Genomic DNA, 27,445 nt, shown 5'->3' with positions numbered 1-27,445 from the left:
CCCCCACCAGCCACTGCGGGAGTGGCACTGTGGGTCAGTGAAGCAGAAGACTGAAACTGCTGGAGAGCAGGAACCTGGATACACTCTCCACCCTCCCCGGAAGGGGAACCACACTAGTGACCTGGCCGGAGGGCTGAGTCATGAAGACGACGCTGTGAGAGAAGGGGCTGCAAGGACTGAAGGGATGTAACCGCTGGAAGGGGCGTCAGCCTAACCGAGCTAGTCCCCAGAACCACCAGGAAATGGTGCTGCCCAGTGTAGGGTGACCACCTTTCCAAAAGGGAAAACCCGGCCACATGCAGGAGCTCCGCCCGCCCCCACATGGGCCCCTCCCGCTCCTGCTCCCCCGAGGACCAGCCCCTTGACCAGGCCAGAAGCTGGAGACAGGCCTCGATAAGAGCTGCCCAGAGAGCCCGGGACGCTATAGGGAGCCCTGGACCTTTCACCTGCCGTGGGCAGGGGTCAGGGGGCCTGAGAGCAGCCCCCCGGCCCATGTCCCTCGGGGCACATCGCTCAGGGTAGTTGGAGGGTCTGGGACTCCCATCAGAGGCCCAGGCTAGCTGGGCAGCTCTTACAATGGCCCGGTACTGGCGGAGCCTTGGGGAAACAGCAGCAGGGGCAGGGCCTTGTGGCGAGTGGGGGGCTAAGGCCCACCTCAGCCCCCCTCACCGGGAAGAGGCTGGCACTGCCCCTGAGCCTCGGCCAGATATTGTTGGGAATCTGGAACAAATGCTGTCCTGGCGGCATTCAGCCCGGGACCAGGACTTGAACTCTACATTTCAGGACTGTCCTGCTCAGTTCAGAACAGGTGGTCAGCCTAGTCCAGCAGTGAGTAGAGCCACCGGTAACAAGCCTAAACATGGATTTAGGAGCCTAACTTCATGCTCCTGCTTTTTTAAAATCTTGGCCCCAGCCCTGAAGTTTCATAGCCCTTGTCTGCAAGAAAAAGTGATGCATTCGAAGGCTGCTGCTCAATGTAGAATATTAATTAAAGATTATATTAGTGATAGTGAGTGGTTATTTCCAATGGCATCTTCTTATGATGCAGAAAGAAAGCCTGTACTGTGGAGTGCCAACTAGTGGCTAGAGCAGGGTATTTGCAGTCAGAATTCCTAGGTTCCCATCTCTGCCACTGATCTTCTCTGTGGCCTGGGGCGAGACTGTTAGCCTCACTGTCCCTCCGTTTGACCACGGAGTCTGACCATAGGAAGATTTTATGGGAGGATTAACAACACCACCACTTAGCTGTGAGATCCTTGGGTGAAAGAGGCTAGCAAAGTACACAGCATTATCAAATTGTCCATGGCACATACCCTGCTCCAGCGCAGGGGGTGGGAATAGGTGACCTCTCATGGTCCCTTCTAATCCTACTTTTCTATGCTGCTGGAAAACGTCCCATTACATTTTCTCTCTTTGCGTTCTTGAAGTTGTGCTCTTCTACCATATGAGTCAGCAATTTCATTGTATTTCTGCACAGGGAGAGGAGCTGGAGCTATAATTGTATTTTACAGCTCGTGGTGACATGAGCAACGATGCAAGTTGCAGTTCAGAAGAGATTCTTTTAAGTGATTTATTTAGGAAGAAAAAGGTAGTCCCAAATTTAGAATTTCTGTGATTTCATGCAATCTGTCAAGGCACCAGCCAGCACAGCTACTCGGTGGATGGAAAATGTGGACTCAAGTCTGAGATCAACCTAGAATTGTAAGGACAAGGCAGAGTTTCAGATTACTAAGCAATTTTTTAAGGATGAAAATAATCATGTGTCAACCCTTTTGTACCTGGTTTGAATCAAGCCTGCCCTCCCCTGCCCCAATGGACTGACGAATGCTTACAACAGCCCATAACTTCAAGTTCAAAGCTTTCCACACATCACCTCGGTCCATCAAAGGGTCTGAGAACCCGGCAGTACATGACTGAAGGAGTCCTTTTCCATCCCTCTCCTGCTGTGAATGATGAATAGTCTCTTCTTGTGCCCGTCACATGGGTAACGCTATCAATGCTCTCAAGTTCTGTTACGTTGTCAAAGCAAGGACGAGCTAAGGAGCTTTCCTTCAGGGAGAAGGAATTACATGCAGTCATGATTGGAAATTAAAGACGCTTTAGGCTACACAAATGGAAGGAAGGGAGTTGGCCTCTCTGAGGGTTACTAGAATATGTCAGAGGTTCCAATAGAAGAAATGTGTCTACAAAGAATGTACCTAGTTAGGGGCAGATCTGTTGGGCACTGGACTATGATTCAGGACAATTGGGTTCAATTCCCATCTCAGCCACATCCTGCTTGTGTGACCTTGGGCAAGTAACAGTCTCCCCTGGCCTTTAGTCACCCATCTGTAAAATGGGATAATACCGGCCTGCCAGGGGTGTTGTGGGATAAAATCCATTGATAATTGCGAGGTGCTCAGGTAGTACAGTGGTGAGGGCTATGTAAGCACCTGCACTGACTGATAGTACCTCATATTTTATCTGGCTATACTGGTTGAAAGGACCCCAGATGTAGCTCACTGGACACCGTTTAGACTGTAAGCTCCTCAAGGGCAGGGGACCGTCTCTGCTTATTTGTCCAGCGCACTTTGGCTGCTGTGGGGGATATTGATCCTTGCGCTGAGCCCTCTGCACAGGGATAAATGTCACCCTACATAAATAATCACATTCAGAAAAATGACTTTGAAGAATGTGAAGGTTGCTTAATTTGTAATGAAAGAGGTACCGGGGCTCAAGCAATTTTTTTACTTTCATAACTGACGCGGCAAGCCCAGAGGTGCCGGGGCTCAGCCCTGGCAAAGCCCGGCACAAATTAAGCACTGGCTTGCAGTTGTGAGTGCTGCCAAAAATGAGGCACATAGAATTAGTGGCCACCTGTGAAAAATTTGGTTTAAGTGACTTGCCCAGTTCTGTGGCAGAGGCAGGGATAGAATCTAATTCTGCAGAGTGGCATCTGATTGCGTTAATCTTGAAACATCCTTTTTCTTCCCGTAATTCCCTGTCTCATTTACTACACATTTTCCAATTTCTGCAACAAATGAGGCAGGAGCCCTACGGACAAGCCTGATTCATTCCCAGAACCTCATCCATCCTGTGCACTGAATATCTAGTCTCTTAAATCGCTACTGAACATGTGAAATTGCAGGTTTTGGAGGCTTATAACTTGGGCACATTTGGGTGAATTTTCATGGCGTGAAGTTCACATAGGAACTTCGTGGCGGAGGAAGGGACAGAACCCAATTCTCCAGTGTGGCACTTGATTGCGCGAACCTTGCGACCACCCTTTCTTTTCATGGGGACACAAAAAGGCACATCCCTAACACCAGGGTGGATTTGAAAGGTCAAGCACCTACTCTATGGCCGGGAGGCACTAGATCATCTCAATTCAACAGCTGTAAGAATTCTTCTAACGTGGTCAAACCATGTATTTTTCCCTAATCTTTTTCTGAGAAACAGCTGAACCCTTTTTCTTTTCTTTTTGCTGAACTTTCAAATATATGGGAGCCTGAGGCAGCCACCCGGGATAAAACTTCAACCATTCAGACTAAAATTTTCTACCACGTTGTAAACAACTGAAAACGGGGTCTTATAATTTAAAGTTCCAGGCAATCTTACCTAGAGGCAGCAGTACTGGCTCCACCTAGAACAATAATCATAAAATGAAACCAAGTAACAGTTATTCCAGTGACATGCTTATGAGGGCTTATGCAAGTGAACACATATAAGAGGCTCCTGTTATTTGTGGACCATTGACACTGAACTTGTGTCACATACAAAATTGCTTCTCTAGCGGGTGTGTTAAAGATCATTCAAATAAACTAACAAGGGACAGATGGAAAATTAGAGGCTGTTGACAAAGGTTTTCACCATCCCTCTCACAGTCTGAAAGTATCTGCTGGGGAACATCCCAGGCTCATTGTCTGAAGTAGTTGACATTGAATTTCTTTGGCAGACTACTAGGGCTATTAAGAAATCAGAAAGACACTTATCTAGTGGTTAGAGCAAGGGTCATGGTGTCTATGTCTGGTTCTATTTTACTGAGTGATCTTGGGCATTCCCCGTCACCCTTCTGTGTCCCCATTTTCCCCATCTGTACAAAGGTGGGAATACCTCCCACACAAGGGTGATATAAGCGTCATTTAACCTAATTGTAAAGTGCTGGACAATCCCTAGGTGCCAGGTGCTGAGCAAGTACAAAATAAACACTAAGATTTATAACAATAATTTAAAAAACCTCCACAACAATCTTTAAGGATTCTTAAAACATCCTTTAATTTTCCAGTTGTTTCAAGACAGCTGCTGCAAAAGCAGGTTTGCAGGACAAAGAGAACACAGCCCGGGACATGACACCAAACCTTGGGTAGCAATTTCCCTCTCAAAAATATGAATACAATGCACACTTAGTATTAAAGATTGGAAGAAATCCATCAGCCATGATGAATAAGGATCCTTTTCCAGTGTGGGTGACAGTAGTGAATGGTGGAAGGAAAGATGGAAGTGATGCTGCAACAGATTAGCATGGTATTCCAGAAACTCATCTCAGACAGGTGGGCCCTCGTAACCTACCTCCTCCTTCCTTCCCTGCCCATTACTGTTGAGTACATGTCTGCTACAGTACCTGTGATGTGAATCGGGGTGTATCTTTCAAGCACTGTGACTGACACAAGTGATATTTACGAAAAGGAGAGTTAAATGTCTGAAGAAGTTTCCCTGCCTGTTAAAAAGTTGAGCTGGCAATTTCCGCCTACTTCCACCATTATCTGGAACAGGATGATCTCTGGAAACTGATGATTCATGGCTCTGAGGCAGAGGAACTGTGGAAATTGAAATTGATGACCCAATGTGTTGCCTCTAATGATATATGAATTGGCTCAACACCATCCAAATGAAAGCCAAGTTCCATCAGTCGGGAAACTAGCAACCAGTTCTCTTTGCAGTGGAAACAGCGAAGAAAAAAGAAAAATCAATGCACCTACACAGCATTGTACAGAAGAGCAATAGTGTCAACAGAGCTCAAATCAACAAAACCTTGGGACAACTTCAAGACCATCAAGATTTCACAAATTAGATCGAGATCTGCCCTTGACGGTCATGGTGCTGTTTCCATTAGTGATAGCTGAACTTCCATTTACGGTATCAGACAAACAAAGAGAGAATCCTTCCCCTCACTGTCCCCCCGCCCCCCACAGCTGGCTGCCCCCTTTAGAACTCAAGGCAAAGCAGCAACAGCTCAACAGAGACAGCCCGATATTTATTTGCACCTCTATCCCCCCCTCCCCACCCCTATCCAAATTTCATCTAGGTTAAACTTTGTAAGTTTCCTCTTGGTGAAGGGAGATCAGTGCAAATGCTCTCAGGATAACACATTAGGGGAGCTTGGCATGATTAAGTGTAAAAAACCCCAAACCTCAGACTGTATGTCCCCTCGCTATTACTACAGCACAATACCACCCGTAACCTACGTGTTTCATCCATAGTTACTGTAGATTGCACAGCAGGAGAAGTGGCCCATGCTGCTCTGATTCTGGGACATGATGCCATGGATTACACTGTAGTGATTTTCTTGTCCTTGGTGGCCTGTTTGATGGCAGCCTGCTCGCAGATGATCTCTTTCAGACGCTGCAGTCTCATGTTCTGGGTTGTCTGGTCCCCGACGCCAGTCTGGCTACGGTGCAGCAAGCTCAAGGCGTAGATGTACTCCAGCTCCGTGTACTTCACTCCTTGATCCACCACTACGTTTAAGAGCTCATCCGCCGTGTTGTACAGCATCTCATAATACTGCCTGTAAAGCAAGCAAGGAAACCAGCCATGAGCATGATCCCAGGCGCTTTTGAATCAATACATCCATTTACAGTATACTGTAATTTATGTATTATTGGTATTACGGTAGCGCCTATGAGTCCCAGTCATAGACCTGGGCCTCGCTGTGCTAGGTGCTGTACAAACACAGAAAAGACGGCTCCTGCCCCCAAAGACTTACAATCTAAGTATAAGACGAGAGACAAAAGGTAATACAGACAGATCATAGAATATTAGGGTTGGAAGAGACCTCAGGAGGTCATCTAGTCCAACACCCTGCTCAAAGCAGGACCAACCCCAACTAAATCATCCCAGCCAGGGAGTTGTCAAGCCAGGCCTTAAAAACCCCTAAGGATGGAGATTCCACCACCTCCCTAGGGAACCCATTCCAGTGCTTCACCACCCTCCTAGTGAAATAGGGTTTCCTAATATCCAACCTAGACCTCCCCCACAGCAACTTGAGACCATTGCTCCTTGTTCTGTCATCTGCCACCACTGAGAACAGCTGAGCTCCATCCTCTTTGGAACCCCCCTTCAGGCAGTTGAAGGCTGCTATCAAATCCCCCCTCACTCTTCTCATCTGCAGACTAAATAACCCCAGTTCCCTCAGCATCTCCTCGTAATTCCTGTGCCCCAGCCCCCTAATCATTTTCATTGCCCTCTGCTGGACTCTCTCCAATTTGTCCACATCCCTTCTGTAGTAGGGGGACCAAGACTGGACTCAATACTCCAGATGTGGCCTCACCAGTGCTGAACAGATAGACAGATGAGGAGGACATCCCTTGCGCCCCTCCACATCTCACACCATTCATCCACAACTAAATCACACCTCTGTGCCATGGGAACCTACAGGGAAAATCTTCTTTAGAAGTTAGTAACAGCAGGAATGTTATCTTTAGACATCTGGTCTCTAGAGGGCAGTGGGACAAGTACAAGCCAGCCAGCACATTGCAGTTCATTTAGACTTTCTCAGTCCAACCTGGTCAAAGGGCAGAAACCTTCAGGATTGGAGGGGTTCAATTAACATGATAAGAGCTTATGCCCTTGCCCCAACTAATGGATGCTAAAAGGAAGTAGGGTTGTCAACCCTCCAGGATTGGCCTGGACTCGTCAGTAATTTCTGTGATGAAATATCCAGGAATACATCCAGCCAAAATTGGCAACCCTAATAGGAAGCAGAGTGGATCTACAGGCAGGGCCCTAAACTCAGAGTCAGTCAATGTCATTGTAATTGCCCAACATTTGAAAAAGAAATTCAAAAAATGAAAATGTCTTTCAGATGGGTCTGGGTGGCTCTTGGAATAAGTTAAAGCCGAGATGAGGGTCGTACAGAAGCTGCAGGTCTCGTTAGTTTCAATTAGTGTTAAATGCACCGAATTAAAGAATGCATTTTAAAGCTGTGAATTTAAGCAAGGAGTCACTTCAGTGATGAAGGTGTCACTTTCCAAGGGGGTTGATGGTGAACAGTCTAACAGTTAAGCACCAGACCATTATGGAAAGGTTGTGCTTTGATTGGCCTACGGATTGGATTTTATTCCTGTGTTCCAGCCAATCAGAAAGAAGCAATTACACTTGCCTGTACTTTTATTGGATTTGTGGTAGGAGACTGGTTGAGAGGTTTTACTTTTTCCGCCCCCTCTTCTCCTAAGAATAAACCTATTTAATGACAAGCTCATTTTAATTATTTGTAAAATGAGGGAACGTCAGTGATCTCTCTAGAGAGGGGGAGTGTTGTCTAGTGGTTGGAGCAGGGGACTAGGCGTCAGGACACTGGGTTTCTTTGCATGGCACTATAACTGTGTGGCCTTGCACAAAACACACAGCTTCTTGGTGCCTCATCTGTACAATGGGCAGAATAATGCTTACCAAGAAGGATCTCATGAAGCTGCCAGGAGTCTGAGGTCCAGACTGTACCATGAAGGGAGAGGCCAGTGTGGGGGTGGGCTGGAGCGCCCCAGGCCGGGGGCGCTTTGGAAGCATTATGCCTTAGGGTGCTGTTGGGTTATTCCCTTTAGGAAGCAGCATTTTCTTCCCTCCATGGCTATCCTACCCTTCTGGCCAGTGTTGAGGCATCGGGGCTCTGGCTCCATCAACCCCCAGTCCCTTTAACGGTGGCAGGTGCTGCAATTCTGGGCAGACCCTGCTGGGAGAAAGTTCCTTGTACACTGCTTTACTTGTGGAACTGCAAGGCTGGTTCTCCCAGGTAGGTGTTGAGACCTGGCTGCTGGGTCTGCCTTTCTCTGGGGGTGTCACAGGCACAGGGAGTATAGGATGGATGGATGGATAGACAGATGGAAAATCTCTCTTTGCCAGTTAGGAACCAACTACCCTTTTTCCTTTGTGCGGATCCTAAAGAAACAAGGGTCTTAGAAGCTCAGGATAAAGATCCATTTCTCTTTGCATGCAGCATATTGCAACAAGAACTCATTTCAAATGAGCACCATTTGAGCACCCTGTACGTCTCCCAGCTGCAGAGCAAGGGAAGGCAGGAATGCTGCAGTGTGTCTGAAGGTGAAATCGGTGTTGTTTGTGTGAGCTCCGGCAATGGGACGTGGTGGAGTAAATAATTTAAGCGCTTCCAGGGGTAACCCAGGAAAGCTATCACCTTCGGCTCCTCTCCGCTGTCTGAATGCATTAAAATGGCAATCTGAGGAGCCACTGGAAAGCGGTGCACTAAATATTACATTCCTCCGGTCCTTTGGTGTGCAGGCCCCAGGGATGGCCTAATTGAGAGACCCCACTGCTTGCACACAGTACCCAGCATACAAACTGGAGCACTAATCAGTTTTACAGATGGCCTTGTCCAGGTGCCACAAAGCTCACATTGTGACTGGCTAGATTCTCACACTGTGCTGGTCTCGCTACAGTCCAGCAGAGATGTTATCTGTCTCTGTGTCCTTCAAGACTTAATCCACTGCTGCGGCTTGAAGGATTTGTTCCCGTAGCTTGAGTCTGTTCCCAAGTTATCCTCATCCTGAGCCGGCTGGGGGCGGGGTGGTTCTGACGGCTAAATGATGGTGACACAAAACTCATCCCCAATTTGGAGCACAACACAGGATGGGTGATGGACAGGAGTTCGGGTGAGCTGCCCGAGTGTGTGTGTCAGAGGCGGGATGTGCAGGGAAGGGCAGAGGAAATGGAAATAGAAAGAAGCTCCTTAAGAGCGTTCCACTGGGTTAAACTGAAAAACAAAGAGAGCTGGTTAGTTTCCAGGTTAACGTTACAGTCAAGAAAGTTCCGGGAGCTAGAGAGAGTCAAAGGGCCAGTTCACTGGTGAAGTTTCCGAGCCATCACAAGACATCCCCTGAGAGTTTGTGACGTTGCTGGTACTGCAAGGCACTATCCCCACCAGAAACATAGGACAAACGGGTCAGGGAATCTGTGATGATATTGAACAGTGGCTCCCAAACTTTCTTGTGTCAAGGACGCCTTTGGCATCTGCCTAACTGTCCCTGATCACTTTTATTTCCGGGGCTATCGTAACTCCCCCGCCAGCATGGGAACGGTGCGTGAGAGGTCACACAGTGTAGAGGACACCATTTTGAGAACAACCTGGTGTCCTCCACGCAGAAAAAGTGCCGGAATGCTGTTCGGGTGAGTTCCAGCCCTGGGTCAGGGGATGGATCCCCGCATAACCTTCAGTGGATGAAATCCACCCATTTCACCCAGAACAGGCTTAATAACTATGCCTTTTATAGGGCCTCTCACCTCAGGGAATCCCAGTGTTTTACTGGCTATGTTATCTAGAGCACTCACCTGTTCAAGAGTGTGTGTGGAGGGGGGTGAGACAGACAGACAGACAGACAGACAGGAGAGATCTTCTACTGCCCTCTAGTTGCTGCGGTCTGGAGACGTTATAACCCCTAATAGTATTTCAGCCACACACTCCTGGGCAGATCTGCTACTCCATCGAACATCCAAGTCATCCATGTTTCCCCCACTGATTTCAATACAGAATGATTTTGTTCCCGTCCTGAACTTCGTTACGTCACGCCTATATTAACAGCCCTATGGCAGCTTCCATGGAGTGAGCCCCCCGAAAAGCTAAAATGTCCAGGGGCAACACTGGATGTTCTAAGATTTTATTGCTGTATTCTTTTCAGCAGCTGTTTCTCTGTCTCACTCACTCTGACTGGGATGTTGACTGTGCTGAATGAAACCAACGCTATTTCAGACGCTGGTCAAAAACATCTATTTTCCCCAGGTGAGAAGCATTTTGTAAGGCTGAGACTGCCCCTCTAAGAGCACGGCCCTGAAATCTTTTATGGAACATTCGTAGAGCATCACTGGGGAAAGCTAAGAAACTTTGGGACCAAATTTGCTTAATATTGCACTAAAATAGCGAGAGACCAAGCCTAACTTTGTCTCCTACGTGTCCTGAAATAGACCTGTCTAATGCTGGTACTATAATCCCAGCAGAATGACAAAGCCTCAGCACTCTGCTGATAGCAAAATGGATAACAAAGTCCTGAGAAGCCCTTACTGTGGGGCAAAACTGTTTAACTCAGGAACCCATCATGAAGAAGCCAACACGTCTAGCCAACCATACTAATGGATCCACTATTCTTTTAGGGTCAGATCCTGCTTCCAGTAGCGTAGCTGCGGGGGGAGCAGCTGCTCCCCCATTGAGCACAAGTGGTGCCTTTTTAATTTTTTGGCACCTTTTAAAATTTTTACTCACCCGGCGGCGCTCTGGGTCTTCGCCGGCCGGTCCGGCACTTTGGTGGCGGGGCCCTTCACGCGCTCCAGGTCCTTGGCGGCATTTCGGCGGCGAGGGCCTTCAGTACTGCTGGGGACCCGGAGCGCCGCCCGGTGAGTACAAGCGGGTGACACCTTTCTTTATGTCCGCTCCCCCTGTTCGCTTCACCTAGCTACGCCACTGCCTGCCTCCCCTCCCATGTTGGTGCACAGGAGCCAAAAACCTCCGCAGACCTTGGGCAGTTCCAGGTTTGTGGATGTGGTGGCAGATCACAGAACGGGGCATGTTCCCCTTTATAGCCCCAGGGCTGCCACAAGCTGTCTCCCAGCCAGCTGCTTGCAGCTCAGCCAGTTCTTCAGCTAAGCAGTCAGTGGGAACTCTGGTCACAAGCAGGGGTAGCTGAATAGCACGAGTAGCTTCGCGATCAAGTGGGCTAAGCATGGGACTAAGGAGCACTGGACTATTGATTTTTATTCCAGCTTCCTCTTTTGACCTTAGTTAAGTCTCTTAACCTTTCTTGCCTGAGATTCCCCATTTGCAAAATCCTATGGCAAACGGGATGCTGTGATGATAAAGGCGTAAAATCTGAAAGATGGCTCTCTAAAGTGAGGCTCCTTAATCCATATCGAGGCACCTAAATAAATGGTCTGATTTTTCTGAAGTGCTGAGCAACTAGCAGCTCCCATTAACCTCCCTGGGAGCTGCTGGCTGCTCAAAACATGTTGGAAAATCAGACCACATATTTAAGTGCCTAAATATGAATGTAGGAATCTAATTTTAGAGTAAGTTTGAAACTCTTGTTCAATGTGTATTACCTACACCCCGCTTCCCCACTCACCCTCTACATTAAAAGAACAGTAAGGTTGTAAAGTCAAGCACTCAAAAGTCAAAAAATGCCTGCCCCCTTTGGAGAACTTAGCTGCAAAGCTCAAACAAATTTCTACTGAGTACGTGCACACTGAGATTTTTCAGAAGTTTATAAATTTAGCCAGATTGAGGTGGATTTTCACAGGGATGGCAAAAGGCATATCCCTAACATAACAGTCACTCTCCTGCCAAATTTCAAGTCCCTGCACCAATGCATGGGGGCAGTAGAGCCTCTCAAGGAAAAGGTCACCAGAATTTTTGTCTAACATGGGCAAAACAACCTATTTCCCCTTAATCTCTTTCTCAGAAATGGCCGAACCATTCCAGCTGAAACTTTCCAAAACAAGCCAGCCTGAGACAGACACACAGCCTGAGAAATTTCAGCCCAAAGTTTGGTGAAGTTGTAAGCAACCAAATTATAAGCAACCGAAAGCAGGGTCTTACCCAGGGAAATGTCAGGCAGCCATAATGCTAGGCTGCACTATAATGTGCTAAAAGCACACACAAAACCTTCTGGTGCTCTCCCTGGCCCCAGCTCATCTGGACACCTGTTCTTTTCAAAACTTTCTGAAATGTTTCAAACTATGCACAAGCAGCTGGGTCACACATCTCTTTCAGCAGGAGGCTGGACAAAGATGTCCACATCCCTTTTATTTAGGGTGACCAGACAGCAAGTGTGAAAAATCGGGACAGGGGGTGGGGGGTAATAGGAGCCTATATAAGAAAAAGACTCAAAAATCAGGACTGTCCCTATAAAATCGGGACATCTGGTCACCCTACTTTTATTTGTCTGTCTGTGGAAGCATTTATGTTACACTGACCGCCCTGGGATATGAGCTCCTGGTTTTGGGGTGCATCCTAACAAATCATCTTGCTGACCCTCCCTAAATCTCCATGTGATCAATAGGTTTGAGTTGGCACCGGGGAGACAGAAAAGGTTCACAACCTTGTCCAAAAATGCTAACACTGGCCCCGCCTTCACCATTCTTTTACCATGACGATGCAGATTGCCTCCTCCCCCCTTCCCCTCTGTAACGTGTCCTAAACCCTCAGTTTCTTTTGCAGTAGAAATCGGCACCTAATCAATTCAGGAGTCACCTGTCACTCTTTTCAGAATCAGATTATTTTTTTAATTAAAAATTTCCTACAAAGAAAAAGAAAGGTATGCATTTTTAATTGGGTAAAATGAAAACTCGGCCTCTCTGGCATTGCATCGCCTTTGGCCAAGCCCGATTTGTAGGAATAATTATTCACTGCGTTACTGAGTCTGCTCAACTTTTCCTCCCTTGTCTTTGAAAGTATTAATAAATATTGATCAGACACGCTCCTGTTTGCCTTTGCCAAAGCAATTCTAATGGACTCATCTCCTGATGTTATCAAATAATGAAATATGAAAGAGTGAGTGGAATTAATCTCTTGTTCTGTGATTTTTTATTTAGGCTCTTCATTTTACTTTCAGAAATGCGTTTGTGCTTGCCACTACAAATGTTCTTTTGATTGTCAGAAGGGGAGGACAGGTTACGGAGAGTTGTTCTGCACTCAGTGGAACTTCACAAAATACTTTGCTTTTTAACCTTGCCATTTAAAATCTAAAAAAACCCAATTAACATTTATCAGAAGTTTCTTCCACCATCTGATGAGACAAGTTAATAAATACTAATATGTATTAACACACCTAACAAAAAACCCCTAATGCCCTTGGCCTCCAATCAGCTTCATTGTGACTGTGTTTGGGTGCAAGCGTCCACCCCTGCATGGAAAATCAGATCTGCCGGGCGTCAGATACACAAAGACAGGCGCAGTATCAGAACCTGTATAGAATGGAACAGATTGGAGCCTGATCCCACAAATCTTTCGCACCTGAGGAGACCCACTGAAGTCACGGAGCTGCTTGAGAGAGTGAGGACTATTTGTGTGATTGTAAGCTTGTTGGGAGCAGGGACTGTCTCTTTGTTCTGTGTTTGTACAGCACCTTGCACAATGCGGACCTGATCCATTACTGGGGCCCTTATTATTACAAATAAATAACAACAACTGTGTGAACACAGGTTAGACCTATGATACTCAGACCTCAATGGTTCAGGAGCCAAATTAGTGATCAACATTAGCCAGAAGAGCCACAGTAGTGTGAATTCACTGTTTCATTTACTCTCTCTCTCTATATATATAAATTGTCGCAGCAAAATGACTGACCAAGTATTCTACAAGTGGTTAATAATGTAGTAAAAGCATCCTGATTGGTTAATAATTAATTCACACAGTGTTTTAATATCAAGTGCTATAAAGAGCCGCAGGAGACACATTAAAGAGCCAATTGCAGCTCCCAAGCCTCAGTCTGAGTATCATTGGGATCGATTCGCTCTCAGCTGGGTCTTCTCTGCCAAGAGCCCATGACTTTGCAAAGGATCTTGTGATCACCCTGAGTAAAGTTGCAGCATCTTCCCTGTATCGAGAGCCTTTGGGAAATGCCAGTCGGGCTAATCTCAGCATTTAAAGGACACCATAGGGCGCCAGGCTGTCCTCCAGGCCCTCTGGCACTGCCACCCAAGGCATTAAATCCTGTATATGGGTGTTGGTGCCCAAACAAATCAGGAAGGTTTTTGTGACTCTGAGGGGTAAAAATACTAATCAGGCCTCTCCTTTGTGCACCCTCCCCGGTAAGAGAAGAAGGGGCCATGCAAAGCAAAAGATAGGTCACGTTTAAAACAAATAAGGAATTGGTTCTTCACACATGGTCTGACATTGCTCTCCCTTACACTCCTGTAAATCAAGAGGAACTCCATTGTTACACCAGAGTAAAAGTGGTGATCAGAGCCAGGCTCACACTGTGTGATCAGCTGCTGTCACATACCATCTCCAGATCTGGAAAGGACTGGATGATGTTACAGCCAATACGAAGAGTCTGTGGCAGTTACGCATGCTGAGATACAGGTAATCAAAGCTCACGCTTCAGGTGGTAAGCCAAGCGTGCAACCACTATGGAGAGGAGCATATCCCCACTCCAGCTTTATCCCATTCTGCTCATGTCCCCCTCAGTGCAGGAGCAGGACTGATGCATTCTCAGAGCGGGCCCCTCCAGGCTACTGGCAACGTGGCTTTAGCACTGGTGGGAGTTGATCGCTGCAGGGTCAGGAAGAAATTCAACCTTCCTGTTTGCACAACTGATCACCTGGGGACGTGGACCTGGTTTGATGGCTCATTGGCTTGACCTGGTATGGCAGACCTTATATCTGTACATCTTTTACAAGTTCTTAGAATGGATTACTCCTGATGTCAGGTGACAGTAAAAGCAATTACCTCCTTAGGAGAGGAAGGAAACAACTAATTCACTCCCTTCCTTTTGCTCTTTAGAATGGGAGAAGCCGGAGAGGGTGACAGATGCCTCAGGACCAGCCCTCTCTGTCTATGTTCACCCAGCAGATTGGTGGCAGTAATACAGAGGCTTAGGGGGGGGATGGGGGAAGGGAAGTGATGGAATGTCTCAGAACTTCAATGATGGTTCAAAGGACGACCCGGGGGAAGCGCTTCAACAGCTGGTAATACAGGCAGCGGAACCAGCCTTGTCTTTATGACATGAAACTTATTTGGAAAACACAAGGCTCAGTCCTGCCACCCTTGCTCGTGTGAGTGGTCCCTAACTCATCTCATGGAAAGCCCCGGGCCATTTATTTAAGGCCTGTTCACCTGTCAGGGCTGGGGCATTGGGCCCAAAGTTTCTGAATTCTCTGGTGTGTCCTAAAATTCTTATGGTAGGATTTAGGGTAAGAGGATAAACACTATGTCTTGGTCTTTAGAGCACGTGGAGCTGGATCCGATGCCCAGTGAAGTCAATGGGACTCTTTCTATTGATTTCAGTAGGCTTTGGATCTGGCCCATGAAGAACTATTGCTGTAAGTGACTCCCTTCTGTACTAACAACAAATGGGAGATATTGATATCCGTGTCGGACACGATGCTGGGATCAAATGAAGACACGCTGAGAACAAATCTGAAGAGACGGAACAAAAGAAGCCAAAGACCAGAAAAGAGGGTTGTGTTTTCAAAATGATGGTTTCAAAACAAAACGTCCAGATCCCCAGTACTGAACCCATTTAACAACGCTGCAGTTCTGAGCACGTTTATTAGACATAAAAACCTCTTTGTCAAAATGATCGTCTCTTGAACTCTCTTTTTTGGAGGAAAGAAAAAAAAGAGGGTTTCTCACTTAAAAATTTTTTTTTTCTGAAAAGGCAATCATGATGAGACAAGCTCCTTTGAGAGCTATTAATACGACTCTCCATTTAAATGCTAATGTTAACCTATAACCCGGGACCTGCACATAGAAAAGTTTTTCAGAGGATGGTCAGGTGAATTCAAAATTCAATCACGATTTTCTTAAGAATGATTTGCTCTCATCTTAAGAGAAAGACCTTCTGATTTCTGCTGTGTTATTTTAGAATAAGGAACATCACTTTTATTATTCATGTTTTTACATAGATGCCAATTCTGTAACAACGCAAGGCAGTGAGGTATGGATTCCGCAGCTACAAATTCAGCTCTGAATGCTGGCTTAGCAAATATAGGAAGTGTTCTTCCCATTATATCCTCCCCTTTTTTTGTGCATACCCACAAACATGCTGGGTGCTGTACAAAGCAAGTAAAATGACCTCTCTTGAGGAGTTAACCACAAGTGAGAATAACAAACAATAGGCGGTCAAGATGAAGAAAGTGAAAGGTTGCAGTAATCAGTCACTTAGTGTAAGTACGTGCAAGATCTTGGTGGTGCCAGTAAGTTATATATTCAGAGAGCGTGTGAGTGAACGAGTAAGAGCATATGTATATATGTGTCCTTTAACTCCTGAAACTAAAGGACAGTACTGGCACAAGAACAAATGAATATATATTGGCCATGAATAAATTTAGGCTGGAAATTAGAAGAAGGGTTCTAACTATCTAAGGAGTAATGTGCTGGAACAGCCTCGCAATAGGAGTAGTAGGGGGCAAACAACCAACTGTTGGTTTTAAGTTGGCGCTTGATAAGCTGATGAATAGGATGTGACGTGGCTGCCTGTGATAACGGGACTGGACTAGATGAACCAGGAGGTCCTTTCCAGTCTTTTGTTTCTAGATCATTTCTTGTTGGCCATATGGAAGGTGGTGGTTTGGGGAGTGATTTGAATGGGGAGACAAGAGGGTGATGGATTGGCGAACAGGGATCGTGGGGACATTATCTGTAGGGAGCACAAGAGATAGGGGCGGGAGAGGAAATCTAACAGGTTAAAGGTGGGTGTCATTAGTGGAGCAGTGGGGGCAGGAGAGAGATGAGGTCTAAAACGTTGGCTGCTGCAGCATTGTGCAGGGCCCTGAATGCAAAGGCAGGACTTTTAAACTTGATACACTGGGCAAAGGGGAGCCCATGGAATCCAGTATTTCTCAGACATTCCCACTCTTTACAAAGACAACTGTGATTTTTGCATGCTTTCCAATTATGTTTGTTTTAAAGCAAGTAGGAGCCTACAAAGGTGAGTTCCTGGTCCTTCTTTCCCACTGGGAGCTCATGAGAGCATAAAAGCAATTAGAAATGGAACACTTACTACTGTACATCACAGAGTCCATTCTACCAGATGTGCAGGATCACTTCCTACACTGTATTCTCTACGTGCTATGTCCAGTCATGGTCCCACTATTCCTCATAATCCTTTTAAAATGTTCTTTGTTTAACTTAATCCGATTTACATTCTTTTGGGCCTGTTCAGACAATGATAGCGATCCTCATAATGATCCTTCATTTCAAAAGAACTTTGCAACCGTACAATTGATCACTTCACATGCTACTGACATGCAGCCTCTTGTCAGAGGAAAGAAAGACAGCAGCTCTGTAACAGGGCAGTGCAAGACTATGTAGCAATTCAGGACAGAAAATGAAGAATACTATCACCAATGCCTTCCTGAAGTAAAACAAGAATAAAGTATATAAACAATTTCACTTAGGGGAATAATGATGGAAATTTTCAAGAAGTGAAATGGTGTGTTAAAGGAAATATAACTTGAAAGGAAGAAATAACAGAGAATTTATAAAATAATGCTACTTTGCACTCCTCTGAAAATCAAAACATGTTATAGGCTCTTTAGACTTTATGGCCAGAAAGGAGCATCATGATCATCTAGTCTGACCTCTGCAAATCACAGGCCACAGAACCTCACTCTTCTAATAGACCCCTAACCTTTGGCTGAGTTACCGAACTCCTGAAATCTTGAGTTAAAGACTTCAAGTTACAGAGAATCCAGCATCAGCAAGTGACCTGTGCCCCACTCTGAAGAGGAGGGTGGAAAAAACCCCCAGGGTCTCTGCCAGTCTGACCTGGGGGCAAATTCCTTCCTGGCCCCAAAGATGGCAAACAGTTACACCCTGAGCACGTGGGCAAGATCCACCAGCCAGACACCTGGGAAAGAATTCTTTATAGTAACTCAGAGCCCTCCCCATCTAGTGGCCCATCACCGACCGCTGGAGATATTTGCTAATAGCGGTCGCGGATGGGCCATATGCCATTGTAGGCAATCTCATCATACCATCCCCTCCATAAACTTATGCCAAGCTCACCAAACTTTTATGAATTAAGGTTTACAACCCCCTCCAGTGAAGTGGGGGTAGTGTGAGCTCCTTTTACAAATGGGGGAACTAAGACACAGAGAGTTTAAGTGACTTGTCCAAAGAAAAAGAAACAGTGGCAGAGATGAGAATAGAGCACTGATGTCCCATCACCCAGATCTGTACTTGAGCCTCCCTTTGGGGACAGACTCCAGGACTCTAACCTGGGGGCCAAGCAATTTTGCCTAAGAGTTTTTTTTAAAGAAGCCTAAAACTAAACTTCTGAATCCATATTAAGGCATCAAAAAAGACCATTCAAACCTGTTAAATGATTGCTCATAAACAATGTCTATGACACTCCTGGTGGCTTCACATTGACTAGCAAAATGAAGCGAAGAACAGAAATTCTCACTCTCCAAATGCAACTTTATAGGGTATTAAATAAGCACCCTCAGCACTTATCTAAATCTTTAATTAGTTCTATAATACACTGATGATATCAAGGCTAATTAAATTTATACAGATAAAGAGCAATGAAATTCTAGCCAAGTGAGCTGGAAAGTACATATTAAATAGTAAATTTAATGGTTCAAGCAGATAAGTGCAACTTTATTTAAAAAAAATTCAATTCAATTTACATGTTGTACTCAAATTGATTCTGAGTGTGCAAATGATTGGGAAAAAATCTTTTTGAATATATCAGTAAAAGTGCTCATCTGACTTGTTTAAATATCAGTTATTAATGCCTGCATTTGCAAATAAACCATGCACATTTGCATTTTTACTGCATATGGTAAAATATTACCTAAACCGTATGCCAGTTTATAAAGAATATGAAGCAATTTTTCCCCCTGCCTCATGTGTAAACGAGGGGAGACTTGGAAATGAATGCAGCCCCGAAGAGGAGAGTCAGCAGTTCGAAGGAAAGTACTGCAAAAACTGCTCCAGTCAGCAAAAAAACTAATACAATTCTAGCTACCCCTTGGGAATGACAATTACTGTGGCTAAAATCCTGCCATATTTACAATCAACTGGTTCAGAACTGCACAGAAAAGCCTGATGCTGTAATCAAGGGGAGGCGTAGTGGTGCGCATTTGCAAGTGTTTAATGGAAATAGACATTAATATTATTGGTGTGTGAAGGGCACATCTTATGGGATCACGTCATTCATTTATAATCAAAGCAAAATACGTGGCAACGTGGGAAAGGCTGTATCAGATATTGGGTCCTTCTAATCCAACATCCTGCTCTGGCAGCAGTCAGGAGCTGATGCTTCCAAAAACCTTTTAAACTCAATATAACTGACCAATTGCCTAAATTCCATGTTCTTGAAAAGGACCAGCTTATGCTCTGATTTCACTCATGAATTCTCTTGGCTTGCCTACTTTAGTGGCTGCCAATGCTGGTAACTGGACTTTTATGGGCAGTGACACACCAAAATCAGAATGTGGTCTTTTGCCAACTGGACATGTGGCAACTTCCACTGGGTCACCACTTTTTAGATTCTTTGCTTCAAGGGCAAAGCTATTGCCTCACATAAGATGATGTAATGTCTTTTTGGTGACATCAAGGTTCATCATCATCACGTTGTGTGAGCCCTGAAGATTCTGGGGGCTTTTGGGATGGTCTGCAAGTTCTTGCTTGCTGGACATGGGACAGAGGACTATCGAAGTCAAGACTACAATGAAGCATCCTAAGTATCACTGACTGGCCCATCAGTGAAGCACAATTAACACCAGCAGAGAAGGGGATTGAGTGCTCTGTCCCTCTCTCTGGGGATAGATGAATGGTGGGATGGGACTGGGGGCACCTAAAACGCTACTAGCAAGGGAGAGAGCAGTGAAACACTAGAGGGTTCTTGGATGAAGAAAACAAGAACACTGTCCAGCCCTGGTTGTTCATGGATCCAACCATGAGAAAAACCATGGATGTTTGCATCTGTCTGGTAAGTTTTGTGTATAGTATGATGCTGTCTCAGAAGAACATAAGAGGACGTGGGTATATATTCAGGATGGAGAGCTCGAGAAGCAGGTTACTTATTTCATAACACAGTCCCCAGTCAGATTTCCAGCTGAAACAACAGCAGAAGATGCAGAGTGGCTTCACATTTCAAGCTTCCAGAAAGAAAAAGGTACTCCTGATTCTAGAAAAGGACATGTTATCAGCACCTGAAACTGCCCCTTCTGAACCTTCCTCTTCATTCACCTTGGGGGTCACTCTCCATAGTAGACTTGATCCTTTGCCTCTTTGCTGAGATGCAATGCCAATTTTGCTGGTGGCTTTTGTGATGTGGCCACTTGGTCACTAGGAAGTGGATTCTGACTTGCCAACCAAATTCACATAAGCCACTGAACAATGAACAGATCGTAAAAACGTAGTTATTTACCAACCTGCGCTGGATTTGAACAAGAAACCGAAGAATCACATGGTACCATATTGCATTACCAAGGGTATCTTTTACAACTACCTTTCCTTCAATAAGTAGTGAGCTGTTTTCCATGATAGCACACAGCTTAATCACTATTTGCACCTCTTTTCCTCTTCTCTCTCTTTTTGTGTGTGTGGGGGGCATAATTTTGTATAGAATTATAGAATATCAGGGTTGGAAGGGACCTCAGGAGGTCATCTAATCGAACCCCCTGCTCAAAGCAGGACCAATCCCCAACTAAATCATCCCAACCAGGGCTTTCTCAAGCCTGACCTTGTATCTGATACATATCTTAAATACACTCACAAGGAACTTACTTTAGCTTCAAATGTAATGCCTTTATGTGCTATGATATCTCATTTGAATTTTATATCCATGATATATTTGATCTCAGATCTGGAATAAAAATTTTTCAATTCTAGGCAAGCTTTGTAGCCTACAATAATGTCTGAATAAGAAATTACATGCTGGAGATTGTTTCCTGAAAAGAATATATCATTCTTATAAATCAACATCATACATGTATGTTCAAACACAGCAATTTCGATATAATTATTTTAAAACTGCTCTTAAAAACCAAGACTTAAGGTTTTAAATATCTACCTGAATTCACACTTTTTTCTTGGCTAAAGAGCACAGGATCATAATGGGACGAATTTAATTGCCACATCAGAGTTTGTGTGTTGAAATTCTACATCTGATATGTGAAAGTTCAGGAATGCCAATCAGGCATGTTGCAGATGCCACTCTGCAAAATTTTCTCAGACAGTCTCCATCTGCCAGATATGTTAATACTTGCGTTGAATCAATAATTCACCTCCTTAACTCCATGTTTCCTGCATCTTAGTCAGAATTGTCAATATCTGCTTCACCGGAGGATCCATACTGGACACATAGGAGTCGCCTGGCCTGCATCTCCCACTAGGTTGGTGCTGTACTGTACCCAGGAGCCAGTCACTTTCAGTATTGCAGGGATCATTGAATCCACTTAACTGTTTCCTAGTTTACACGTGAGCCAACAAAACCAAGATGTGCCACTTTTTATTAAAACACATACTTAGCGACCCTAATTCCTCAGAATCACACTTCACCATCCAAAAGCGGGCTGAACCTTTTCTGAGAATTAAAACTCTTAGCATTTGAAATACTAAATAAAAGTCTTTGCTCTTTCGCCAAAGAACTCAGATTTGGTTTTGGATACAGGAAAGATATAATCGACTATAGTACTTTGGATTTACAGCCTACAGATCACACCTATCAAGTAGGAAAATACTATAATGAACTCACTATACATGCACATGCTGCTACTCTCTGCTAGATGGAATCAGAATTGTTTATGGTGTGTCCCTTGTACTATACAGCTAACTGCTAATGGAAAATGTCCTTTAACTCAGATGGTAGAGTCCTGTCGTTATGGAGCAAGAGGACCTGGGTTCCATCCCTGAGGTTACCATAAAGCTCCAAATAGCCTCATTGGGCAACACAGTGACAGAACTGAAGCCCTTGGTGGCCACATATTAATTTATTGCAGTTCTATTATCCTTGTTTTACAGCATGAAAAAGAGACACAGTGCGTTAGAAAGACCCTGCCCAAGATCGCTCCGTGAGTCCACAGCAGATCTGGGACTAGAACCTGTGACTCTCAGCCCTTTGCTCTAACTGAGATTACAGTACGCCACATAAAATGACTTCCCTCTCATTAGTGGCAGCTATTCTCTCTGCTCTGCCATTTATGGCCTGGGCTTAGCTTCCCTCTCTCTCCCCCTGCTGCCAGAACTTGCCCTTCTGCCGCTGCCACACCAGACATGTTCTCTGGAGCAGTCTGCTCCTCTCGCCTAACCTGTCTAGAACCAGCCACCGCTCCACCTATCCCCCACGCTGGGGCTAACACCAGTACTTCACACCTCTCCACATCGGCTGCCCCCGCCTGCTTTTGTGCCTTCCTATTTCTGCCGCCATAATGCCGCCGCATTGGCCCGTAAAGAGCTCATCTCCTCGCCTTAATTTAATTAAAGGAGAGACATCTGCGAAATATGTGCTTTAATGGCATAGAAAAGTGATGAGTGGTGACCCTCAAACATATTACACAGCACAAATATCTGCCACATTCTAGCAGATTACTGGGCATGAAGCATTGCAGTTTCTAATGAGATCTGACTGACGGGGTAAACCAATCCACTACTAAAGCACTTGAGTGCATTCCCTCCTATCTGTGGGGGTTTGTGGTAGAAAGAAACAGCCGACACTGAAAGGAGCAGGACATTTTTTCTAATTGCTTCCATTTGCAGCCTGAAACAAAGCAATGGAGTTACACTTCAGGCTGACAATCTAATATTTACTTTTTGAAACAATTTGTAGACAAATGTCCAGACAGTTGTTCTTCACATACTGAGGTTTTTTCCCCTCCATGATTCTTTTTGTCTTGTGTCAATTTTTCTTTTCAAAAACCTGTCCCTCCTCTAACACCTTTGTTTGCGGATCGCTGACACCTGCGTGCGTAAGTGGAATTTCCTTGCAGGCGAGAGTTAGCACAGGGAGGGCATCATTTTCAATCATGGGCGCATAAAGAAGTTTCCTAAATGCTATGTTTGGAGTCGCGGCTCAGGAGGTAAACTAGATAATTGATGAGTCTACGTAGATCAGCTGAGTGCCCAGATAGGGACCCCACATTTGAAAAGAGAGCTTCCAGGGGAGTCTGTCTCTTGACCCATTCAAAGTGGGATGACCCTGAAAGTTCATTCCCTTGCTGGAGTCCTGGGGCCTGCTTCTGATCCCAGTTACACCAATGTAAACCAGGGGCAGCTCCATTTAAGTCAATGGTGCTATCTCAGTGTGAAATCAGCATCTGGCATCAAGGCTGCCTCTGTTACATTACTTGGGTGCTACAGGAAATGTAACAGGCAATCTGGAGAGTTCCTTGTTTGTTTCCCATCCCTGTATTTCTCCAGGCTCTCTTCCTAATCAGACATTTCTCAAGGGGATGTAACGTTTATGCTTCCCCCATCACCGCGCAAGCCACCCTAGCTGAGCTTAAATGGTTCTCCTCTTTCCAGCCACTTCCCCTCCCTTCACTCCTAGGCAGACCCCTCCCCAGGACAGCAGGCATCTCCGAGTGCTAGAAGGTAAAGAGTGAGTAAAATCAATCCAGACAAAGAGTCAATTCTACAGATTCTGCTTGATTGCTATTTGCTGGCCCTCTGGAGTTCCTATTGTTAACGAAGAACTTGGTTTTTACAAAATACATTCCCCCTCCCCCACATTCTCCCTGGATAGCAATCACCTTGAAAACTTAAAAAAATACACTGTACTGCCCTGTGTATGCTTCTGTCTGGAGGTGCTGCTGTCACATCCAAGGTTACAAAAACACATCACTGTCCTCCCACAGGGCTACCGAAACCTCAGAGACAATCTCTCTATAGTCAACATGAATATGTAGGTCCCATGCTAACAGGGTTCCTGTCAGTTTCTCCCTCACACTTCTCTATAACGTGCTAACCTTTGCTATCAGCTCTCTGATTCTTCCCCTGCCCTACTGGTCCCCAGAGGGATGTTTTCAGGCATAAGTATTACATGCCCTTTTTTGGCCACACTGTTTGCTTCTTGAATTGAGAACATCGAGCTTCCCATTTGCAGGAAAAGAAATAGTCCCCAGTCACTGTGGAAACAGAGTGGCAGTCCCTTGTAGTAGCTGCAGAAGCCAAGCAACAAGAAGCAACTGCCCTTCCCAGGTAACCCTCAGAAGAGCTGCCTGTATGGTGGGAGGAAAGGAGAAATACTACATTTCCTTTAACTCGGAAAATGGATGGTACCTTTGCTTTGCTAATGGACACTACTCCATGTGTGAAATTTACTCGTAAACCCTTGGAAATGGGAGGCTCAGAATATTCCTCCTTTCTTCCCTACCTGGTGTTTCTGTGTCCTTCCACGAGCCCTGTGATCATCTGCTTTCTCTCCACTCACAGCATAAGGGTCCATTTTATGGGCTCAACTTCCTTGTGGCAGGAGGACTGGACAGAGCTGGATTATTACTACTGTCCATTCATCTTCCATGCTTGTATTGTTTGCCTACTGCTTCAGCTGTTGCCATGGCTGCTATGATCTCTATGCTTTGGATCATCGAGATCGTTCATATCTGAACCTGTTGTTATTATGGGCAGCCTGTTATGCTCTGGGTCTCCAAGAATCATAAATAAAAGGCCTTCTAGAGGAGGGAGGTGAAAGCTGTCTTTTCCTCAAATGGATCACCCTGTGTGACTGGCACCTAAGGATGGGACAAAAGGGTGCAAGTTTATACTTCCTTGGTTTGGAATGATATATGGATCATCCTTTCACCTGATGCATCTTTATTACTCCAAAGAGGATGACTGGGCCCTATGACCAATCACCCGGGGCCTGTACTGTATGGTCACCCACAGGGGTTGAGTAGCACTCTTAGACTGATTCAGGACACCTTAGGTCAATGTTAATTATTTGTCCTGCATTATGACGTAAATGTCGTGATGTTGCACAAGCCCCAAGATTATTTCAGTATCCTTTAGCCGCATGGAAGAGAGATTTGCGGAAGACAGGTGGTCTTGCTGGGTCAGGGTTGAGGCATGTTGTACCTGTTCTCTTTATAAACACACTCAGGTCTCCAGTGTTTCAATCAGCACCTTTCCCCAGCATTAAATTCACTTAAAATAATAAAACCATTATGTGTATTTTAAAGTGTCACTGACTAGCAGGTACTGGCAAGATGGCATATGGCAGGGCCTGGGAAAACTCACTCACATTCCAGGTGGGTGGCATCCTGGACTCGTTTCTCAGAGGATAAAGCCTCCCACTGAGCCAACACATTTCAGTGTCCTGCTGAACACAGAAGAACACCACTGGCTGGGAAAAACCACTGTGCTGGCACCAGTCACCTGGAAGAGGGCGATCCAAGGAAGGATATGTAAGAGGGCTGTTAGGTTCCCGCTTGCATTTTCCTCCCAGCTCATCTTGCCATGATCCGAGCAGTATTTAACTGGGCTGTGCATCTGATTTGCTTCTGATGCCACAACAAAAACGGGGGCTTATTCTTGAGTGTCTGCCTGAAAATCTGCCATTCTGTCTTGGGCTAAGAAAAACGTTGAGATCCAGGCCTCCTCCCCCATCTTTCTGGACCTTACCCAGGGTTAGAAACAAATAAACAAAAATCTTTCCTGGGTACCTCATGCTCCCAGATGTCATTTCACTGCCATCAACTATGACAGTTCCTTCCTGTGATCACCCAGGATCTGGACTGGCAGTGCCTCAGAGATGTGAGACGGGCTTCAGCATCAACCAGCTTCCCACAGGTTTGAAAATAGCTTCTGACCTGGCCATTTAGCCACCAGGGAACTGTGGAAGCTCAGAGGCTTGGCAGTAGGGTGGTAGAGAGAGCTCTGCAGGATCTGGGATGGAGGCAGACAAGACTCTCTGATGGAAGAGTTAAAGAAAAGAACCTTAAAACCATCTTTATGGCTGAGAGCAGAAAGTTCACTGGTTCACAGGGTCACTGGGATTTCCTATTTTATAGGAATCTGCAAGCTAACCCTCTGAATCTAGCCTACTGGCCTCCATGAAGAGTTATTACATCTATGTTATTGGTCCTGGAGGTCTAGATGGGACATGCACTGCTTAACTACAGCCTGACACACAACATCACGGACACCCCAACTGTTCCATTCCTTTGGGGGGTGCGCTGCGTGGTGCCCCAAGAGGCATGCCTCACCCACCAACACTGGAGACGTCAATGTGAGTCTGCTGACAGAAGCTGACAATACCGTTAGTGCTTTGGAACGTGAAGCACTTTTATTCCGACAGCTTTCTAAGCAGCCACGGTTCAGGAGCTAGTACTGGGGCAGAACAATTCCCAGCTCAGTACTGCACGAGTGTTTTCACATTCTACAAGCATGGGCTGGAGACTCTCAGTAAATGTGCTGGGGAAAGCGTTGCTGGTGGGGAATGTCAGCCAATAGCCTTTCTGCCTTTGTTTCAGGGGAGTGATCCCCAGGTTTGGGGGAACAAGTAAGGAATATGGAGAGGGTTTGTGGCAGACAGTAAGAGAACCTGTTGTAGAGAAGGGGTACAAAAATGAGTAGGTTGGCAAAGAGGTGACCCTTCAATTCCATAACAGCATCAAAGCCCCAGGCCTAACTGAGGCGAAGGACTGACAGTGGAAGCTGCAGACTGGCACTGAATCCAGTGCAGTAAAACAAGCAACACCACCACTGCAGGGTTTTCAGAGAGAGCCAGCGAGCCCCCATTAAACAGAAGACTTTCTGCCTGATCAGACAATAGCCTGATGTTTCTGCTATGAAAACCTGGACCATTTGGGACTCTATTATCAAATGGTTTGCATATGTCAATACTACTTTGCAGGTGCAAATCAGGACCTGTGTGCACTCATTTTAGAGTGCATGCTCTCAAAACCTGGTCTGTGTGATCAATCGATATTCCACACCCCTACACACTACAGACTTTGCAAAATACTGTAGAATGACCTCTCGGACTCCAGTGGTACTGTCAACAATCTCAAACTGAGACCCTAGTCTCAAAGTAACCTCAGTCATACAAGTAAATAAACACCAGCTGTGTATTCTTACATGGCCCCTGGAAAGTCATTGAACATAGCAATTCCAAAACAAAAGTTTTAAAAAGAAAGTAATGCTTGCCTTTTAATTAACATTCAAAGTGCAGCAGGATAGAAAAAGGGACTGAAATAGACAGACACGTACCCACACTTCCAGATACAAATGAAGGACTCAGGAACATGAAGTAATTACTTGGTATTTTTCATCCACATTGAAAAATATTGTTAAAAACGGGTATCAAGAAAAGACGGTCGCTTAAGAGAGAAATGAGGAACTTGCTTGTAATTTGATTTCTAGGAGGATATATCATGAAGCTGTCAATGCAGTTGATAAAAGTGCTTCAGCACCGAGTCTAAAACCAAACCCAAAAAACCAAACCAAACCAATAAATATTCATTCAGCACCTTCCTTGGCCTTATTTTCTCTGGGAGAGTGAAAGCAGTTTTTTTGCCTGTTGAAAAGTTCATCCCATTGATTCCCCTCCCCCCCCAGCCACAATGCTGAGTG

The 27,445-nt window shown here is 45.4% G+C and overlaps 1 protein-coding gene across 2 annotated transcripts in view; it reads right to left on the bottom strand.

Moving 5' to 3' along the window:
* Positions 1-5,281: 5,281 nt before the first annotated feature.
* The window catches only part of EXOC4 (exocyst complex component 4), a 576,720-nt gene continuing 554,556 nt past the window's right edge, over positions 5,282-27,445 (bottom strand). The window contains exon 18 of one of the 2 annotated variants that reach the window (XM_074952890.1): positions 5,282-5,764. In XM_074952890.1, the coding sequence (XP_074808991.1) occupies positions 5,527-5,764 (238 nt within the window). In that variant the 3' untranslated portion in view covers positions 5,282-5,526. The remainder of the gene's footprint in view (positions 5,765-27,445) is intronic. The other variant, XM_074952899.1, reaches the window with a different exon arrangement.

Source organism: Natator depressus, chromosome 1 (genome assembly GCF_965152275.1).
Source record: "Natator depressus isolate rNatDep1 chromosome 1, rNatDep2.hap1, whole genome shotgun sequence".
In the NCBI taxonomy this organism is placed as follows: domain Eukaryota; kingdom Metazoa; phylum Chordata; order Testudines; family Cheloniidae; genus Natator; species Natator depressus.
Note: the sequence above shows the minus strand (reverse complement) of the source record. Positions and strands in the feature narration are given on the sequence as shown.